At 34.7% G+C, this 16,533-nt stretch overlaps 2 protein-coding genes across 3 annotated transcripts in view; one reads left to right on the top strand and one right to left on the bottom strand.

Annotated features, from left to right (window-relative positions):
* The window catches only part of LOC144836169 (sialin-like), a 31,604-nt gene that overhangs the window by 10,283 nt on the left and 4,788 nt on the right, over nucleotides 1-16,533 (top strand). The window contains exons 1-6 of one of the 2 annotated variants that reach the window (XM_078691395.1): nucleotides 10,334-10,352; nucleotides 10,703-10,741; nucleotides 12,161-12,294; nucleotides 14,716-14,949; nucleotides 15,399-15,486; nucleotides 15,920-16,015. In XM_078691395.1, the coding sequence (XP_078547521.1) occupies nucleotides 10,720-10,741; nucleotides 12,161-12,294; nucleotides 14,716-14,949; nucleotides 15,399-15,486; nucleotides 15,920-16,015 (574 nt within the window). In that variant the 5' untranslated portion in view covers nucleotides 10,334-10,352; nucleotides 10,703-10,719. Of the gene's footprint in view, nucleotides 1-10,333; nucleotides 10,353-10,702; nucleotides 10,742-12,160; nucleotides 12,295-14,715; nucleotides 14,950-15,398; nucleotides 15,487-15,919; nucleotides 16,016-16,533 lie in introns of those variants that run through there. The other variant, XM_078691396.1, reaches the window with a different exon arrangement.
* On the bottom strand, nucleotides 5,233-8,208 carry LOC144836173 (fibrinogen-like protein A). The gene is made up of 5 exons (XM_078691400.1): nucleotides 8,054-8,208; nucleotides 7,453-7,691; nucleotides 7,098-7,217; nucleotides 6,555-6,819; nucleotides 5,233-5,962 (listed from the first exon to the last, which is right to left on the bottom strand). The coding sequence occupies exons 1-5, from the start codon at nucleotides 8,127-8,129 to the stop codon at nucleotides 5,733-5,735; spliced, it is 930 nt and encodes a 309-aa protein (XP_078547526.1). The 5' UTR covers nucleotides 8,130-8,208; the 3' UTR covers nucleotides 5,233-5,732.

The raw sequence follows: 16,533 nt of genomic DNA, 5'->3' as shown, positions 1-16,533 counted from the left end.
TTGTTTATATATATAAAAGTATCTCTTCGGAGATCCCGCCTCGTGAATAAAAATACTGTAAGATGAGGGCGTATCAATTTGATCTCTGGTGCGCGTGCGTACAACTGAGGACTAGTGCTGTTCCGCCGTACCACGCCGAGAATGTTAAAGAGTCGTTATCCAATCGAGTTCGAACAATACCATGAAAGCCCGAGTGGTCTAATGGTTAGGACATCTGCATATCAAGCAGGCGGTCCGAGTTCGAGTCTCGGTTGGGGCGACTTTTTCTCATTCTCACAGATTTCCTCATCTTTATCGTTTCAAATTAATTAATTAAATTTCAGTATATCACCGGGCGGTTTAGAATTAATGTTCTTTGCCTGATTTGTTTATATATATAAAAGTATCTCTTCGGAGATCCCGCCTCGTGAATAAAAATACTGTAAGATGAGGGCGTATCAATTTGATCTCTGGTGCGCGTGCGTACAACTGAGGACTAGTGCTGTTCCGCCGTACCACGCCGAGAATGTTAAAGAGTCGTTATCCAATCGAGTTCGAACAATACCATGAAAGCCCGAGTGGTCTAATGGTTAGGACATCTGCATATCAAGCAGGCGGTCCGAGTTCGAGTCTCGGTTGGGGCGACTTTTTCTCATTCTCACAGATTTCCTCATCTTTATCGTTTCAAATTAATTAATTAAATTTCAGTATATCACCGGGCGGTTTAGAATTAATGTTCTTTGCCTGATTTGTTTATATATATAAAAGTATCTCTTCGGAGATCCCGCCTCGTGAATAAAAATACTGTAAGATGAGGGCGTATCAATTTGATCTCTGGTGCGCGTGCGTACAACTGAGGACTAGTGCTGTTCCGCCGTACCACGCCGAGAATGTTAAAGAGTCGTTATCCAATCGAGTTCGAACAATACCATGAAAGCCCCAGTGGTCTAATGGTTAGGACATCTGCATATCAAGCAGGCGGTCCGAGTTCGAGTCTCGGTTGGGGCGACTTTTTCTCATTCTCACAGATTTCCTCATCTTTATCGTTTCAAATTAATTAATTAAATTTCAGTATATCACCGGGCGGTTTAGAATTAATGTTCTTTGCCTGATTTGTTTATATATATAAAAGTATCTCTTCGGAGATCCCGCCTCGTGAATAAAAATACTGTAAGATGAGGGCGTATCAATTTGATCTCTGGTGCGCGTGCGTACAACTGAGGACTAGTGCTGTTCCGCCGTACCACGCCGAGAATGTTAAAGAGTCGTTATCCAATCGAGTTCGAACAATACCATGAAAGCCCCAGTGGTCTAATGGTTAGGACATCTGCATATCAAGCAGGCGGTCCGAGTTCGAGTCTCGGTTGGGGCGACTTTTTCTCATTCTCACAGATTTCCTCATCTTTATCGTTTCAAATTAATTAATTAAATTTCAGTATATCACCGGGCGGTTTAGAATTAATGTTCTTTGCCTGATTTGTTTATATATATAAAAGTATCTCTTCGGAGATCCCGCCTCGTGAATAAAAATACTGTAAGATGAGGGCGTATCAATTTGATCTCTGGTGCGCGTGCGTACAACTGAGGACTAGTGCTGTTCCGCCGTACCACGCCGAGAATGTTAAAGAGTCGTTATCCAATCGAGTTCGAACAATACCATGAAAGCCCCAGTGGTCTAATGGTTAGGACATCTGCATATCAAGCAGGCGGTCCGAGTTCGAGTCTCGGTTGGGGCGACTTTTTCTCATTCTCACAGATTTCCTCATCTTTATCGTTTCAAATTAATTAATTAAATTTCAGTATATCACCGGGCGGTTTAGAATTAATGTTCTTTGCCTGATTTGTTTATATATATAAAAGTATCTCTTCGGAGATCCCGCCTCGTGAATAAAAATACTGTAAGATGAGGGCGTATCAATTTGATCTCTGGTGCGCGTGCGTACAACTGAGGACTAGTGCTGTTCCGCCGTACCACGCCGAGAATGTTAAAGAGTCGTTATCCAATCGAGTTCGAACAATACCATGAAAGCCCCAGTGGTCTAATGGTTAGGACATCTGCATATCAAGCAGGCGGTCCGAGTTCGAGTCTCGGTTGGGGCGACTTTTTCTCATTCTCACAGATTTCCTCATCTTTATCGTTTCAAATTAATTAATTAAATTTCAGTATATCACCGGGCGGTTTAGAATTAATGTTCTTTGCCTGATTTGTTTATATATATATATTTATATATATAATTATATGGGCGGATTAGAATTTATTTCTATGCATGTTATTTTTATGCATATACAGTATATATATAATTAATTTGAAACGATAAAGATGGGGAAATCTGTGAGAATGAGAACTCGGACCGTCTGCTTGATATGCAGTTGTCCTAACCATATGACCACTGGGGCTTTCATGGTATTGTTCAAACTCGATTGGATAGCTGCGATTCTATGACATTCTCGGCGTGGTACGGCGGAACAGCACTAGGCCTCAATTGTACGCACGCGCACCAGAGATCAAATTGATACGCCCTCATCTATTCAGTATTTTTATTCACGAAGCGGGATCTCCAAAGAGATACTTATATAATAATATATATAAACACATCAGGTAAAGAACATTAATTCTAAACCGCCCGTGATATACTGAAATTTAATTAATTTGAAACGATAAAAATGAGGAAATCTCTGAGAATGAGAAAAAGACCACTGGGGCTTTCGCAATTAAAGGTCTGTATTGACCAATCACAAAATTTGCCTATAAAACCAAATACAAACTAAAACATTTAACACAAAATGTGATGTTATATCATTCTGTTAAGACATCAATCAATCAAATGCAATCAAAAGAGCACAATCATCATTACACCAGTTGATATTTTTCAAACTAAGAGATCGATGGTCATAAATGTAATCACATTATTTGATCAGTAAAGTTATGGAATTTCTTTTTTTTTTTAGTGCACATCTATATATAAATTATGGGTAATTCTGACATAACATAGGCGAGCACAATGGAAAAACTTCGGTATAAATCTCCGCCTTGGATACCTACCTTATCTATCTAAGATGTACCGCGAAACGTAGATTTGATAACATTAGTTTTTAACAGTGTTACGCTATTGTTACATTTTTGTCTTTTACAACGACAACATTTAGCGTTACCTATCGAAATTCGTGGATATCACAGGGTTATTTTCACACACTCGCGCTGTTGTTCAACTGGCTTCCGGGTCCGTCACTTCCGGCAAAATGGCCGTTGGTGGCGACATTCAATATTAAATACAAATATTTTAGTTGTTCAACGTATCGTGAAGAACTGGCCTACTGCAATTAATTTTGTTTTAGATATTCAACTAATCAATTATATTGATTAAATGCATTTACATTACGTGAACTACAATTTGTTTTAGTAATTTAACTATTATTGAAGGCCTTTACTTTTACGTGAACTACAATGCGATTTTAGTGATTCAACTGAATCGTGAACTACAATTTATTTGTTTTAGATATTCAACTAATCACTTATAAAGGCATTTACTTTACGTGAAATATAATTTGTTTTTGGTAGTTTAACTAATTATTTATGCTATTTTTTAATTATTTTATCAAATTTAGGTGCGATTCAATGTTACTATAGGAGGCTAATTGAACTAATTATTTATGCTATTTATTAATCATTTAATCAAATTTAGGTGCGATTCAATGTTAATATAGGAGGCTCGGTAGGCCTACCTGGGAAACACCTTTGCTGCTTATATTATCGTTTATTTCTGTTGCTTGCTCTATTTATAATTATAAATGGTGTCTACTACGACCGATATATAAGTAGGCTACGAAAGTTGTTGTTTAATCATTTTGTTCCAAAATTAACAAGATGCTGTTGTCATGGTATATTGTGATACAAATGTTAAAGCACAGCTCACTGTCACCCACTTTGATGAACTATGCTTTTGGTCTCTTACAGTCACGTTAGAGACTATTTCAGTGATTGATGACCCCTATTAACGGTTTCCTCCTGTGTGTAACGTTCAGATAATATATATAATAATATAATATGTATATTTTACGTATATACTGTTATATTATTTACATTATTACCAATTGTTCCAGAGGCGTTGGTCATGTTTTCGAGGACCATTCGGGTGCATCCACTACTACTGTAGAGGGTGTGCGAGCGAAGAGAGCGAAACCTCTAGTTATTTTAAATGCATTATAATACTCTAAAATAAATAATAAATTATATATTGCAAATAATACTGTTCTAAGTTAGCAGTATGATGTCAGGAGAATAAACTCATCTGACTCTATTCTTTATGCCTCTATCTAACAAACGTAAACACCTAAATGTTTTCATTACAATTCAAGCTTATTCATAATAATTAAAACATTACATAGTACAGTATTATAAACAATAGACTAAAAGTTAAAATTAATGGAACATCAAAAATCATTATTGGGTTGGAGACTAATAGAACCAAGTCAATGTCAACTAATAGATAAAAAAGCAATGCTTTGAATGATTCACTGTAAATGATTATGTCTTCCTTTTTTCGAAAGAGGAATCAGGAATCAATCCTAGTGGTCAAATCCTGGTGGTCACGTATAGAGATAATCAAAACATTTCAATTCAATTCAATTCAAGAAACATTTATTGACCATATTTTAGCATAACATTAACAATGGTTAGCATATAATATATATAGTCGAGAGACTACAAAAGGCAATGACGACCAAAATCTTCACAGAATAGTGTCTGGAAGTTGTGAAACAACAAAAGTCAGAGTTAATCATCTCTTTTTGAATCATTTTAATGATGGCAATGCAATAATATGGCCTTTTGGTGCACAGACAAAGTGTTTGGATAATCCAGAAAATCATGGATCATGGATATCTATTCACTGGGTTGGTATGTACATATTTGTGGATGTACTAGTTGAACTACTATGTTCTGATTGTGAAGAGGATGAAATAAGTGATATAGTAAGAATTTTTAGACGCATATTAAAAGTGCTCAAGTTCTATTAGATTAAATACAAATAATAATGTCTTCTTGTTCTTTTTCCACGTTTTTTTATATTGTATTTTTATGGAGACAAAAATAAATGAAATGAAATGAAATAGCTATCCCTCGATATAATGTTTAATAAAATACATATAATATTTATTGAGTTACGAACAATAATAGGTTTGTAATTTGAAATGGTAGCCATTTTGAACGCCATCTTGGATTTGAAGATGACCGCAGTAAATTTGCAACGGCTGAATTATTTTTTCTAAGGGTGTAAGCTAACAAAACAAGGCCAGAAACATGGCTGTAGTCGCTTGCTCAAATTTGAGTTAGTGTTTACCGACCGATCGACCATCCGACATAGTGAGCTATAGAGTCGCGTTGCATGCACGCGACTAAAAACTTGGTGTGCTTAGTGTATAGAGAGGTGGCAATGGGACACATTAGCGAAGCCTCTTCTTGGCACTTGGACCTCCGCTTATAATTAGAAGAAAGCTTAAGCAAAATATATCGATGTATTTAATACAAATGAGCCAGCTACCACTGATATACATACAATTATTAATACCAAGTAAAACTTCAATCCATTCATACGGTTATTAACACAAAATAAACACATGCATTTCATTTCTTTTATCATGTTCTGTGAGTATTTAGTGACATGAGTTTACAGCGCTTATTCATACTATAATTTCATGATAAGACAAGAGAAGGGAGAATAACTGTGTTTAGGTTTCTATTTTTTTTACTACTACTAGTTACGCTTTATTTTCATTTCTGACCATCTCAGCTTTTCCCTCGTACTACTTCCAGTGTAGCACTCAAATGTAGATCCATACTTTCCATTTAAATGACATTTGTAACAATAGGAAAACCACCAGGCGCCTTCATGTTGTTCAGCACAATTTGTATTACCACCTTTTTTGTCGTTATCTACATCACGTGTCGTAAAACCTTGCCCTCGATGATATATCATCACATCAACTGTTTAGGAAAGAAATGAATAACGAAATTTTCTAAAAACATTCATTTTATTTTAAATGTTGGGTAACGTCGTCATCGTAGCAGTAGTGGTGGTAGTGGTAGCGGTAGCGGCAACGGTATCGGCAGCAGCACCAGCAGTAACAGTAACAGTAGTAGTGTATTTCATGATCTAACATGATTGTTGACAAGCATAATCACATTCTGATGTGTTTTGGCTTTAATGTCATAGTCAAATATTTAAGAGCATTGGAATCTTTAAAGTCCATTCCAGTCTATGTCTTAGTTGGTAACACGAGTATTATTGACATTATAGTCAGGAGAAACAGTCCTTTAGATGTTTAACGCTTTATTATTTGATGAAAATTCTTTTAAAACCTGTTTTCCACTAAGTTATCAAACAGTTTCGCAATGAAAAATGTGTGAAACCATTGGTTGTGTTTTTTTCATATACCTAAGTAGAATCTGTCGAAACTGGTTAAAGTGAAAAACAACTTGAGAAACACGAATTAATTAATTAATTAAACGAAAAAAGTTTGCCAAAGGTGCATTAAACTGACACTTTCAACCACGACATGCTTGTCTCTACACTTACCCGTGTTGCCGTTTAGTATATCGCCGAAATCCAAGGTGTAGTCATCATCTTCATTACTGATGCTGAAGTTGTCGTATACTGTATAGTATGCTTCACCAGAAACCGTTTTCATATCAATTCGAAGGTTGTACTTTCCAGATGACGTCATCTCATGTATATTGTAATTTCCCAGCCAGAACTCACCGCACACATTTCCAAAACCATTTTTATATTCTTCCCAATACCGATAAAAATTCAGTGAACCATCCTCACGCCGCTGAAAAACCTAGAATACAGTGTACATAGTATTTAAAAAAACGATAGGGCTCCTTTGTATGCAATTGTTTTAACGTGTAATAATTTGTTTTAGTACACGTAACCTACAGCTGTTTAGATAAGTCCTACAAATAAAAATAAGATATTGAATATTGATTGTCTGCTTTAAAAAAAAAATAGTTTTTACATGTATAGCCAAATCTAGATGCTAGGCCTGCATAACAATGACTATATACATGCCCTTTTATTAGGCCTACGTAAACAAAATCTATAAAAATGTAGATTTACCGTCCATCCTCCTTCGTCTGTATCCATATCACAGTACACAAGCAATGCGTTTCTACCAGTCTTGGCAATTGGGTATAATCCGCTTCCACCGCTTCCCAAAATATCCTGGCAATCTTTCACCTAGTAAATAAGCAAGAATATCAACAACATAACAGTGATCTATAAAATCTTATTCCAATTAATAATGAGAGAGAAGGCATAATTCAATGTATATTGATGATGATCCAATTAAAGCATCGTCGATTATGTTTGTTGCACTATCAGCAAATATATATTTTCTCTATGCAGCAACCTTTACAAATCAAGTTTTACAACAAAACATTTGTATTCATGTTATAACACCAGAAATACGTACTGCTGGCCGTAATGTATACGCCCGGTGACTGCTTGTTTTTTCCAATCCCAAACGCCCAGATAATTCACATGATTTTGATGTGATGTCATAGCGAAATGATTGGCAGTCAGGAGTAAGACTCAGACACAACAGAGAACATCGAGTTGCACTTCTTGTTCTAGTAGTAGAAAATACCGAATCGTTTGATTTCAACAAATTCCGTTGGTTCTCAAAAATTGCAGATCGCATACAGGATTTACCTAATAAATAGGAAGTGTATATGAAAAAAAGAAATGCGTATAGAAATAAACTAATACTATAACTAACTGGATAAAGAAGCATGACCCATAGGTACTTAATTTCTTGTAGTTTCGTATGAATCTTTAAACTGTCTTTTAATAATTTTATAAACAGAGAAAAGCAAAAATGTTTATTCCCATTAATCTGGTATGCAAATGTTGTGGACTAAATTACATCTAAAAAATAATAACTATTATATCATTATTTGTTCACAAATTACGTGGTCACATCGCATTTAATTGGCCACCACGGCGCTTATTTGTTAATTTCACGGAGGAAGTCTTGACATAAATATTTTAAGAACAAAAGTGTTTCATCCTACCTGATGTCATTGAGATATTGCAGTGAAATACAAAGGTACCAAAGATCACAGTGAAGCTGTACAATATGTAAAACATTTTGACATGGCACTCACTCTTCTAAACCTGACTAACATTACCGCGAGACAACGTTGTTGTCTCTCGCACGATCACCTACCCTTCTGTAATTGCGTAATGTCCCTATAAAACACAATGCTTATCATCGGCAAATAAACAATATTCGTAGTTTCTATTTTAAGAAAATATTTAGGTATGGTTTATAAAAAGACATTATAAGTACACGCGTCATATTTATAATAATAATAATAAAAACGGCTTTATAAAAATCAATTGAATTTGCTAGTCAAGTCAAATATCATTTATTATCATTTGTTTTAAGAAAAAACATAGAAATTATGTTATTATGTTAGTAAAAACACAACTCAAAGTTTAATATCTCAATCTAATCAATATACGGATTGTTATCATTTACTTGTTTAAGAAAAAACATAGAAATTATGTTATTATGTTAGTAAAAACACAACTCAAAGTTTAATATCTCAATCTAATCAATATACGGATTGTTATCATTTACTTGTTCAGTTTACTGGTGTGTTATGATTAGATACTGTAATAGTGTACAATATAACAACAACAGAAATCACAAGTTGTCACACTATCTACCATGTCCATAAATTGCGGGAGTATCAATCTATGCTGCGATGATGTTTTCCAAAACTTTTAATAAGAATGATTTTGTGCTGATTTTATTGTATCTAACGTACACGGTGCGTGTCTAAATGCTGTGTGTGATTTAGGCTAATTTCACTACAAGCATGTGTATGCGAGTTTGGTGTAAAGGTTATGTAACCAGCCTTTCAACTAATAATAGTTACAGTTGACTAACAGGAACGCATAAACAAACAGGTGAATTTGAAAAGAAATAGGTTTTTAAAACTACTCGTATCAAAAATCCTGTACATCAAATTATGTTTTAAAATTATAAATCACAAATTATAACTCTTGCTTCTTGTACAAAAATGTGTGTATTTTCATTCTGGTAAAGATCTTGCTTTTTTAGTAATCCTGCTAACAAACTAACTAACAAACAAACAGACAAACACACGCGATCCACTACATATGCCTCCTCGGCGGAGGTAAACTACAATAGTCTACGGACAGAAAATATATTCTAATAATATTAATAAATATTAATTGTTGGGGTCCATGGTATAAATATTTAGTCCATGGGCTGGAAAGGGTTACCGTGCACCCCAGTACCCCCCCCCCCCCCCCCAACCCCACCGTTAAACTTCTTTAGCATTATTTTCTACCCACGGGCATATAGAGTGTAAAACACAATTAAGATAAAAAATATTGAAAATTGTAGATACTATGTTGAAATTTATCTATATTTTGGCAAAAATTTGCATTTTCTACTACTTTGCATTTTTCTTCTACTGACCTTCATAATCATCCGATTAATTTTATTTAAATGTTATAAGATTTTACACAATGGTACCAATATAATCTAATTGATTCTTGGGTTGTTAGGATAAATGTTACCCCCTACCCCAAAAATATTTGAAGATAGAACACTGATGATCATTACAGACGACGCAAGTACATACAATGCATCCCTATATTTTTCTTGTTAACACATTTTTGTACTTTATATGCCCGTGGAAAGAAAATGATAGGGGGCGGGGGCACGGTAACCCCTTCCAGCCAATGGACTAATTGTGGTAAAACAAAGTACACCTTTCTAAAGGACTTCACAACGGTACACGGCAGAAATGCATCAAAAAGAATAGATTAACTACCTTTCAATTTATGAATTTTGTGGAATAATAATTACAATATTTCAAATATAAAAATTACATTTCAGGAAATTCTTAAATAAATAAATTCAAAGCCGTCAGAAAATAAACTTTATGTGGTCCGATTCTATGAAATAAAAACAACTTCTTTGTCGATGAATCCTCGACGCATACATGCCAATAGATCGATCAGACTGCGCATACGATTTATACCTTGAATATTTTTTTAATTATTTACGATATTACCATTGATTCGCAAATTCCTCCTATATTTCTTAAGGTGAAGAATGCTTTATACTTTTTCTTTATTTTGTCATGTCACCGCTGCGTCGGTTTTGTTTTCATTTTATTGCTTACCATATTTATACTAAATACAAAAAATCCTCCTATAGAGGGCCGCGTCAATTGAAATGGAAAGATATTTATTTGGTTACAGTGATTTATCATTACTAGCTTTATTGTTCTGTTGTCCTTCAGCTTAGTTGTAACACAATCAATACAGGTAGGTCAGGTTTATTCAGAAACAAAATTGGTTTATTATAAGTTTTAATAACTGTATTATTTTATTACTGTGTTGTTTTTGCAATGTAGAAATTAGACATTATTTCATGGGTGTCTTGAAAACTAAGACCTAAGATATTTTAGTTTCCTAGATCCGATGATGTGTGTTTAGAAAACTAAGGTCTAGAAAACTTATAAGATATCTTAGTTTTCTAGATCTAGAAAACTAAGATATCTTATGTCTTAGTTTTCTAGATATTAGTTTTCTAGACACCCCCCCCCCCCCCCCCCAATTGAAACAAATTGAAGGGGAATTGTAAGTAACACTCGTTTCTTTTTTATGTATTTAAGTGGATTAACTGGATAATATGAAGAGGTTTCTTGTAGCTGGTATGTATAACACTATTCACAGGCCTATTCAAATTAGTATTTCACAGGGTTCTAATGAAATACAATGGGTGGTTTCAGTACAGACCTACAGAATGTAGTAATAAATAAGTCAATAATACCTTTTATATTATAATAATGGAATTGAAAGCTTTAGACGTAGTGTTTCTGAACCTCTCACATCAACTATTGCTGCCTTATAATAATTCAATAAAACTGAAATAAAGGTTTTACCAGTTTTGTAGAATAGTAAGTGATTTCTTGATTTTATTTTTGCTACTGTTAAAGATCTCGTCCCTGATTTCAAAGTTAAGAGAAATCTCCCACCCTGGTTTGATAATGAACTTTATATTGCACTGAAATCTAAAGAATCATCTTTTAGAGAAAAGAAACGTAATCCAAATACTGTAGGTTAAATGTACGCACTTATAGACCGGTTTCGTTTCGTCGTTGTTGCCTACTATTTCTAAAGTTTTTCTAAAAAATTGTACATGACCAAATGTTTAATCATATATCACCAGTTATTAGTGACCATCCATTTTACCCAGGAAGGTCTTGTGAAACCAATTTGTCTGTTCTGTTGTCACATGCGTATGATGCGATAAATGCAAAGGGTCAATGCGAAGTTGTATATACAGATATGGCAAAATCCTTTGGCAGGGTCTTCCATTACTCATGTCCAAACTCCCAACAATTTGGCTTAAATCATGAATATAAAATAAAGTATTGTGTATATATGTAAACCTACAGATGTGTGACATTCTTTACAAACAGTTATAATGAATAGGATTTGTTGTATGCCTACTATTGAACCTTTTTGAAAAGGTAGGCTTAATATGAATGCCATATCTAAATAGTCCATCACCCCATTGAGTCAGTGATGCGTAGGTTTTGATAAAAAGGGGTTGGTATATAACATTATGTCTCCCATATAGCCCTACACGAAGGATTTGAAACTAAATTCTTTTTTCTCCGTGGTAAAGTTACATGTTAATCATTGACTTTTCTGGAAACAATCATTTATATGTAGGCCTATTATGTATTACAATAATAAATTGTATTAATCGGTCCTAATACATGAATTGGAGTTTTGCTATTTCAAATTAATTAGTATTAGTAGATTGATGCACATTCTATTTATTATAATAATTGTTTACTAAAATAATAATTAGACGGCACGTTAAGCTCTGTCTACACTATCAAACTAGTTTGAGAAAAAAGGTATGACGTGGCCAAATATGGTAGTGATATGACATGGTGGACACATTACATTTTGTTGTCACACATAGAGTTTAATAGTGTAGACAAAGCTTTAGACAGCTTATTTTGACATGTGTTTGACAAATTATGACTCGTGATTTATTAGAACAAAAAATGATTATCTCTCAATATGTACTTCAACATGATTATGGCCTTCCATAGGTATGTGTGCCGTAATAAAGTTCTTGTTATACTGCACAAGAATCAACATGAGTATTGCGATGATAGCTATGGTACGCCGCCGAGAAAACACAACAAACTGTAGCAGTAATGATAATCAATTGTACGACACCTCTGTAAGTATGCCATACTACCAGTAACTTTAAATCTGCTATAATAATTAACTATAGCACATATTTGAATATTCACATTGAATACAAAATGTATACTCAGAGGAGTAAAACATGTTTTGAACAATTACAGGGCCGTAGCCAGGATCTGTCAAGGGGGGGTTCGGACACTAAGTATTTGGGACACTGAACCGCCACCCCATCCCCCCCCCCTCCCGACCCCTGAGGGGGGAGAATTTTGTTAAATGACACCCCTAGATGGCCGGAAATGGTACTCTCGCACATAACATTCATGATAAATGGCACCTCTAATTGGTCGGAAAAGACACTCTCATGCAGCATGCTACCAATGAGCAAAACGATCGTATTCGTACTTTTTTTCTCCTCCTCACACACGTGGACTATTTAATCGCCGATTGTTATGATCATTCACTCGGTATTTTGTTTTCAAGTTCAATATGAACTTTGTGTGAGAAGGCAAATTCAATGCTTATTATAGCTCTACCTATATTTATTTACAGCAATTTGTTGAGGAAATTAAATATTAATCAATGTAAATAGATGATATTGATACAGATGCTATAATGTAAACTACAGTACATGTACATGATACCATAGATATAACAGTGTAATATATTAATATTCACTATAATCCTCTATGATGATAATACACGTACTATACTTCATAGCCACACATTTTTTATGTCCGTCGGAAGGCTATGATACCGTAAATCTTCTAATAGTAACCCACACTTTAATAGTAACCATCCTTCTAATAGTAACCCACTTTATAAGTCAATCTATAATAATAATCCACTATTCTAATAGTAACCCACATGGGGTTAATATTAGAGTCACAAAAACTATTGACAAAATTACATTATGAATTAAAGACTGGTCGTTTATGATGCAGCCGTATTTTGAAAATAAGGAGATAATGCATGTTGATCTTGGGAGTGGGGAGGATTGAATGTTTTTGAGTTTATAAAATAAAGTTCAGTTCAAACAAATATTCGTACTGTTTTATTATTTTGCTATGATTTGCTGACCGGAATAGTTGAGGTGGGTTACTATTTTCAGGTGCCTAATTTAAGATGAGTAATAGTAACCAACTATTCTAATAGTAATCCCCCTTCTAATAGTTACCCACCCTTAAAAAACAATCAAAGAATAATAACCCAGGGTTACAATTAGAAGATTTACAGAATAGGCCTACTTTATGCATGCTGCTGACTGCCGTGATCTAAACAATAGGTACGCGTTTGTCTGGCGGTGTCCTTTGTACGAACGTTCGCGCACCAGCTCACTGCACTGTATCAGTACGATACACGCGTCAATATTATATTACATCCAGGGATTTAAAGGTTCAGACCTGCGGCGTTTGCTTTCGTATTGTACGCGGCGTACAACTCCATAGGTCTGAACCAGGATGGCAATTCATTTGCAACTCTTGGAAATTTACAGACACGTATCGCTCGACGTACGCTCATACAGCGAAGAATGTATCGAGTTATTCAAGAACGAGTTTACGAATTTTCCAATTTACGAATAACCTTTTGTACTAGCTGTGTGGGGCACGTATTTAGAGGATTCAGAGATGAGGGTGAGGTATTGGGCATGTCGGGGATGGGAGTTCGCAGTCGGTTAAGGGGGGTTCGCTGTATAGGGGGGGGGGGGAACCATAAAAACCCCCCCTGGCTACGGGCCAGAATTAGGCACCTAAAGCAATAGTAATTAAAATGTTTGACAAAAAACAACTTTGATGTGCCCAAATATAGCAGTGGTACGACTTCATCGTGCCCATATATGAACACGTCACATTTGTTTGTCACATAAAGTAGACAGAACTTAAAATAGGAGAATTTTGAGTATCATAACTTAATGACGAAATTGTATTATTGTTCATGACGTCTGAGATCCAAAACCTATTAAGCACTTTCTTGATAGAACTGAAGTCTGTGATCTCAGAAATCCAAGCGAGTGTAGACAGGCAACATACACTTGTCCAACAGTGGCAGATTCGGAGTCTACAAACAAATGTTTACCAACCTGTATTTATAAACTGTTGTAACTGTTTCGTGAAGTTCTTTAAACTACCGTTCCTGTCATTTTGTTTAACTAAAGAATCACATCAACTGCAAAACTGCTTTGGTTGTCGGGGTTCACAAACATCAGAAAATAGTTTGCCGAGAAGCTGCATGGCTTAACGTCTACAGAACTCGTGGTCTGCAGTTTACACTGTCAAACTTTAGAAAGTTTTCTTGTCTAAACTGAAAGTTAACTCAAGTTTACAAAATAAAGTTTGTCATAAAGACTATACGAGAACCAAAAAAACAGCCTAAAATCAAACTTATGCTTTGTTTTTAAATGTCTAAATAATACAAAAAAAACCTTTATTTTAACATTATATGGTATGTTTTACTATAGATACCAACATATAATTGGGATGAAATGACTCAGCAAACGGTGTTGAGTGCTTTCTACATTGGTTACATAATTACGCCGATCCCAGGAGGCTGGTTTTCCTGCTGTATAGGCGGTAAAAAAGCCCTGGGACTAGTGCTACTTTGTGAGTGTATTCTGACAGCGTTGGTTCCAATTGCTACAGAGGTCAGTATCAATCTACTGATTGCAGTGCGTGTTTTAGACGGAGCAGTACAGGTAGGAATAAATACACAAATACACAAAAAACCTAGAATATCAATCTTTTTGATTTGATAAATATGCATTCTTTTTTACTTACTTACTATTTGGCAGATTAGACTTTGAGAAGAGTAAGGAAAACTAAATAGGTAGGGCCTAGTTGCGGGATATTGTTTGCTATGTGCCTACGGTAGACTAGCTCCTTCCGTTATTTTTTTGCTGTTATTTTGTATGGTTTATATAAACTTTTTTAATACTTCATACAAAACATAGCAAGTATATAACTCGACAATTGTTTGTAACGTCGTGATGTTTTGATTATAATATGTCAGCCCCTGATTGTTTGTTAATGCTATGGATTTCTTGAATATTGGTTATAATAAACTTTCATTCCAGCCTAATTTAATTCGTATTCTGTTCTTAACCCTTGACCTTATATATGGGTACATTTAATTCTTTATTTCTAGGGAGTGGCTTTTTCTGCTATCTACGTTTTATTAGGAAAATGGACAGTTCATGAAGAACGGAGTATTATGGTGTCTATAATATACAATGGCAAGTCAACATTTTTATAATATGAGGTTGTTTTGGTTTGAAGTAAATAGTAAATTATTCCAATACAAATGGTGGCCATATTTAAAATGGCTGCCGACCTCCTTGGTGCACGAAAAAATGTAACAAATACCTTTTTTTATAATTCCCTTGGTCTATTTTACAACATTTTATTTTTTATTTTGTGACAGTTTGAAGATAAGTCCTGTAGAGGCCATATACAAACATACACAATATGCTCTCTACACGAACAAAGTCTTATTACAAGTCTTGGGAGTGGAGTTGTTCTGTCATGAGAACAAAATCCTGGCGTCTGATATTTGACATCTGATAGGATTTGAACCAAAGGCCCTAGAATTTGTAGCCGAGTATCTATCTATGTTGATACTGTACATTTACCATAACTTAATCTTTCTCAATTTCTATTTTTACACAGGGGTAACACTTTCAACAATCGTTTCAAGTCATCTGTCCGGTTGGCTTTGCACAGCATATGAACTTGGTGGTTGGCCGGTGTCATTTTATACGTATAGTATGCTAACGTAATTTTGTTTTGTCTGTCGTTTAAGTAATTGTTCATGTTTAGTTCGTTTTACAGTAATAATAGTTTATCTATGGATTGGTGGTTATGATGCTCGGCTACCAATCCAAGGGTTATGGGTTCAAATCCTGTTATATCATATTCAGGAGCTTTTCTCTTTTTCTTTTTCTATGAGCATCTTGTGTATTATATGTTTGACATGTGAACAGGATTGCCATCTTTAAGAAGGATAGTGAATGAAATAGCTTATGCTTTATCCTTTTGCCTCAATAATAATTACAAATATAAAATAATTTGAATAATAGATATCATATATCATTGTTTGTTTTTTTCAAAATTGTATTTTTGTAACTGGTACACAGACACCAAAAGCAATAAAACAAAACAAAAGAATCGTTATAATAATAATAATAATAATAACTGGTACTTGATATAGCGCATTATGCTGAAAGCCTCAATGCGCTTTACAAAGACAGAAAATTTTGAAAAATAAAAGTTATACGCATAAT

The sequence above is a fragment of the Antedon bifida genome, chromosome 2, assembly GCF_963402885.1.
Source record: "Antedon bifida chromosome 2, ecAntBifi1.1, whole genome shotgun sequence".
NCBI lineage: Eukaryota > Metazoa > Echinodermata > Crinoidea > Comatulida > Antedonidae > Antedon > Antedon bifida.
The sequence above is the reverse complement of the archived record's forward strand: the minus strand, read 5'-3'. Positions and strand labels throughout refer to the sequence as shown.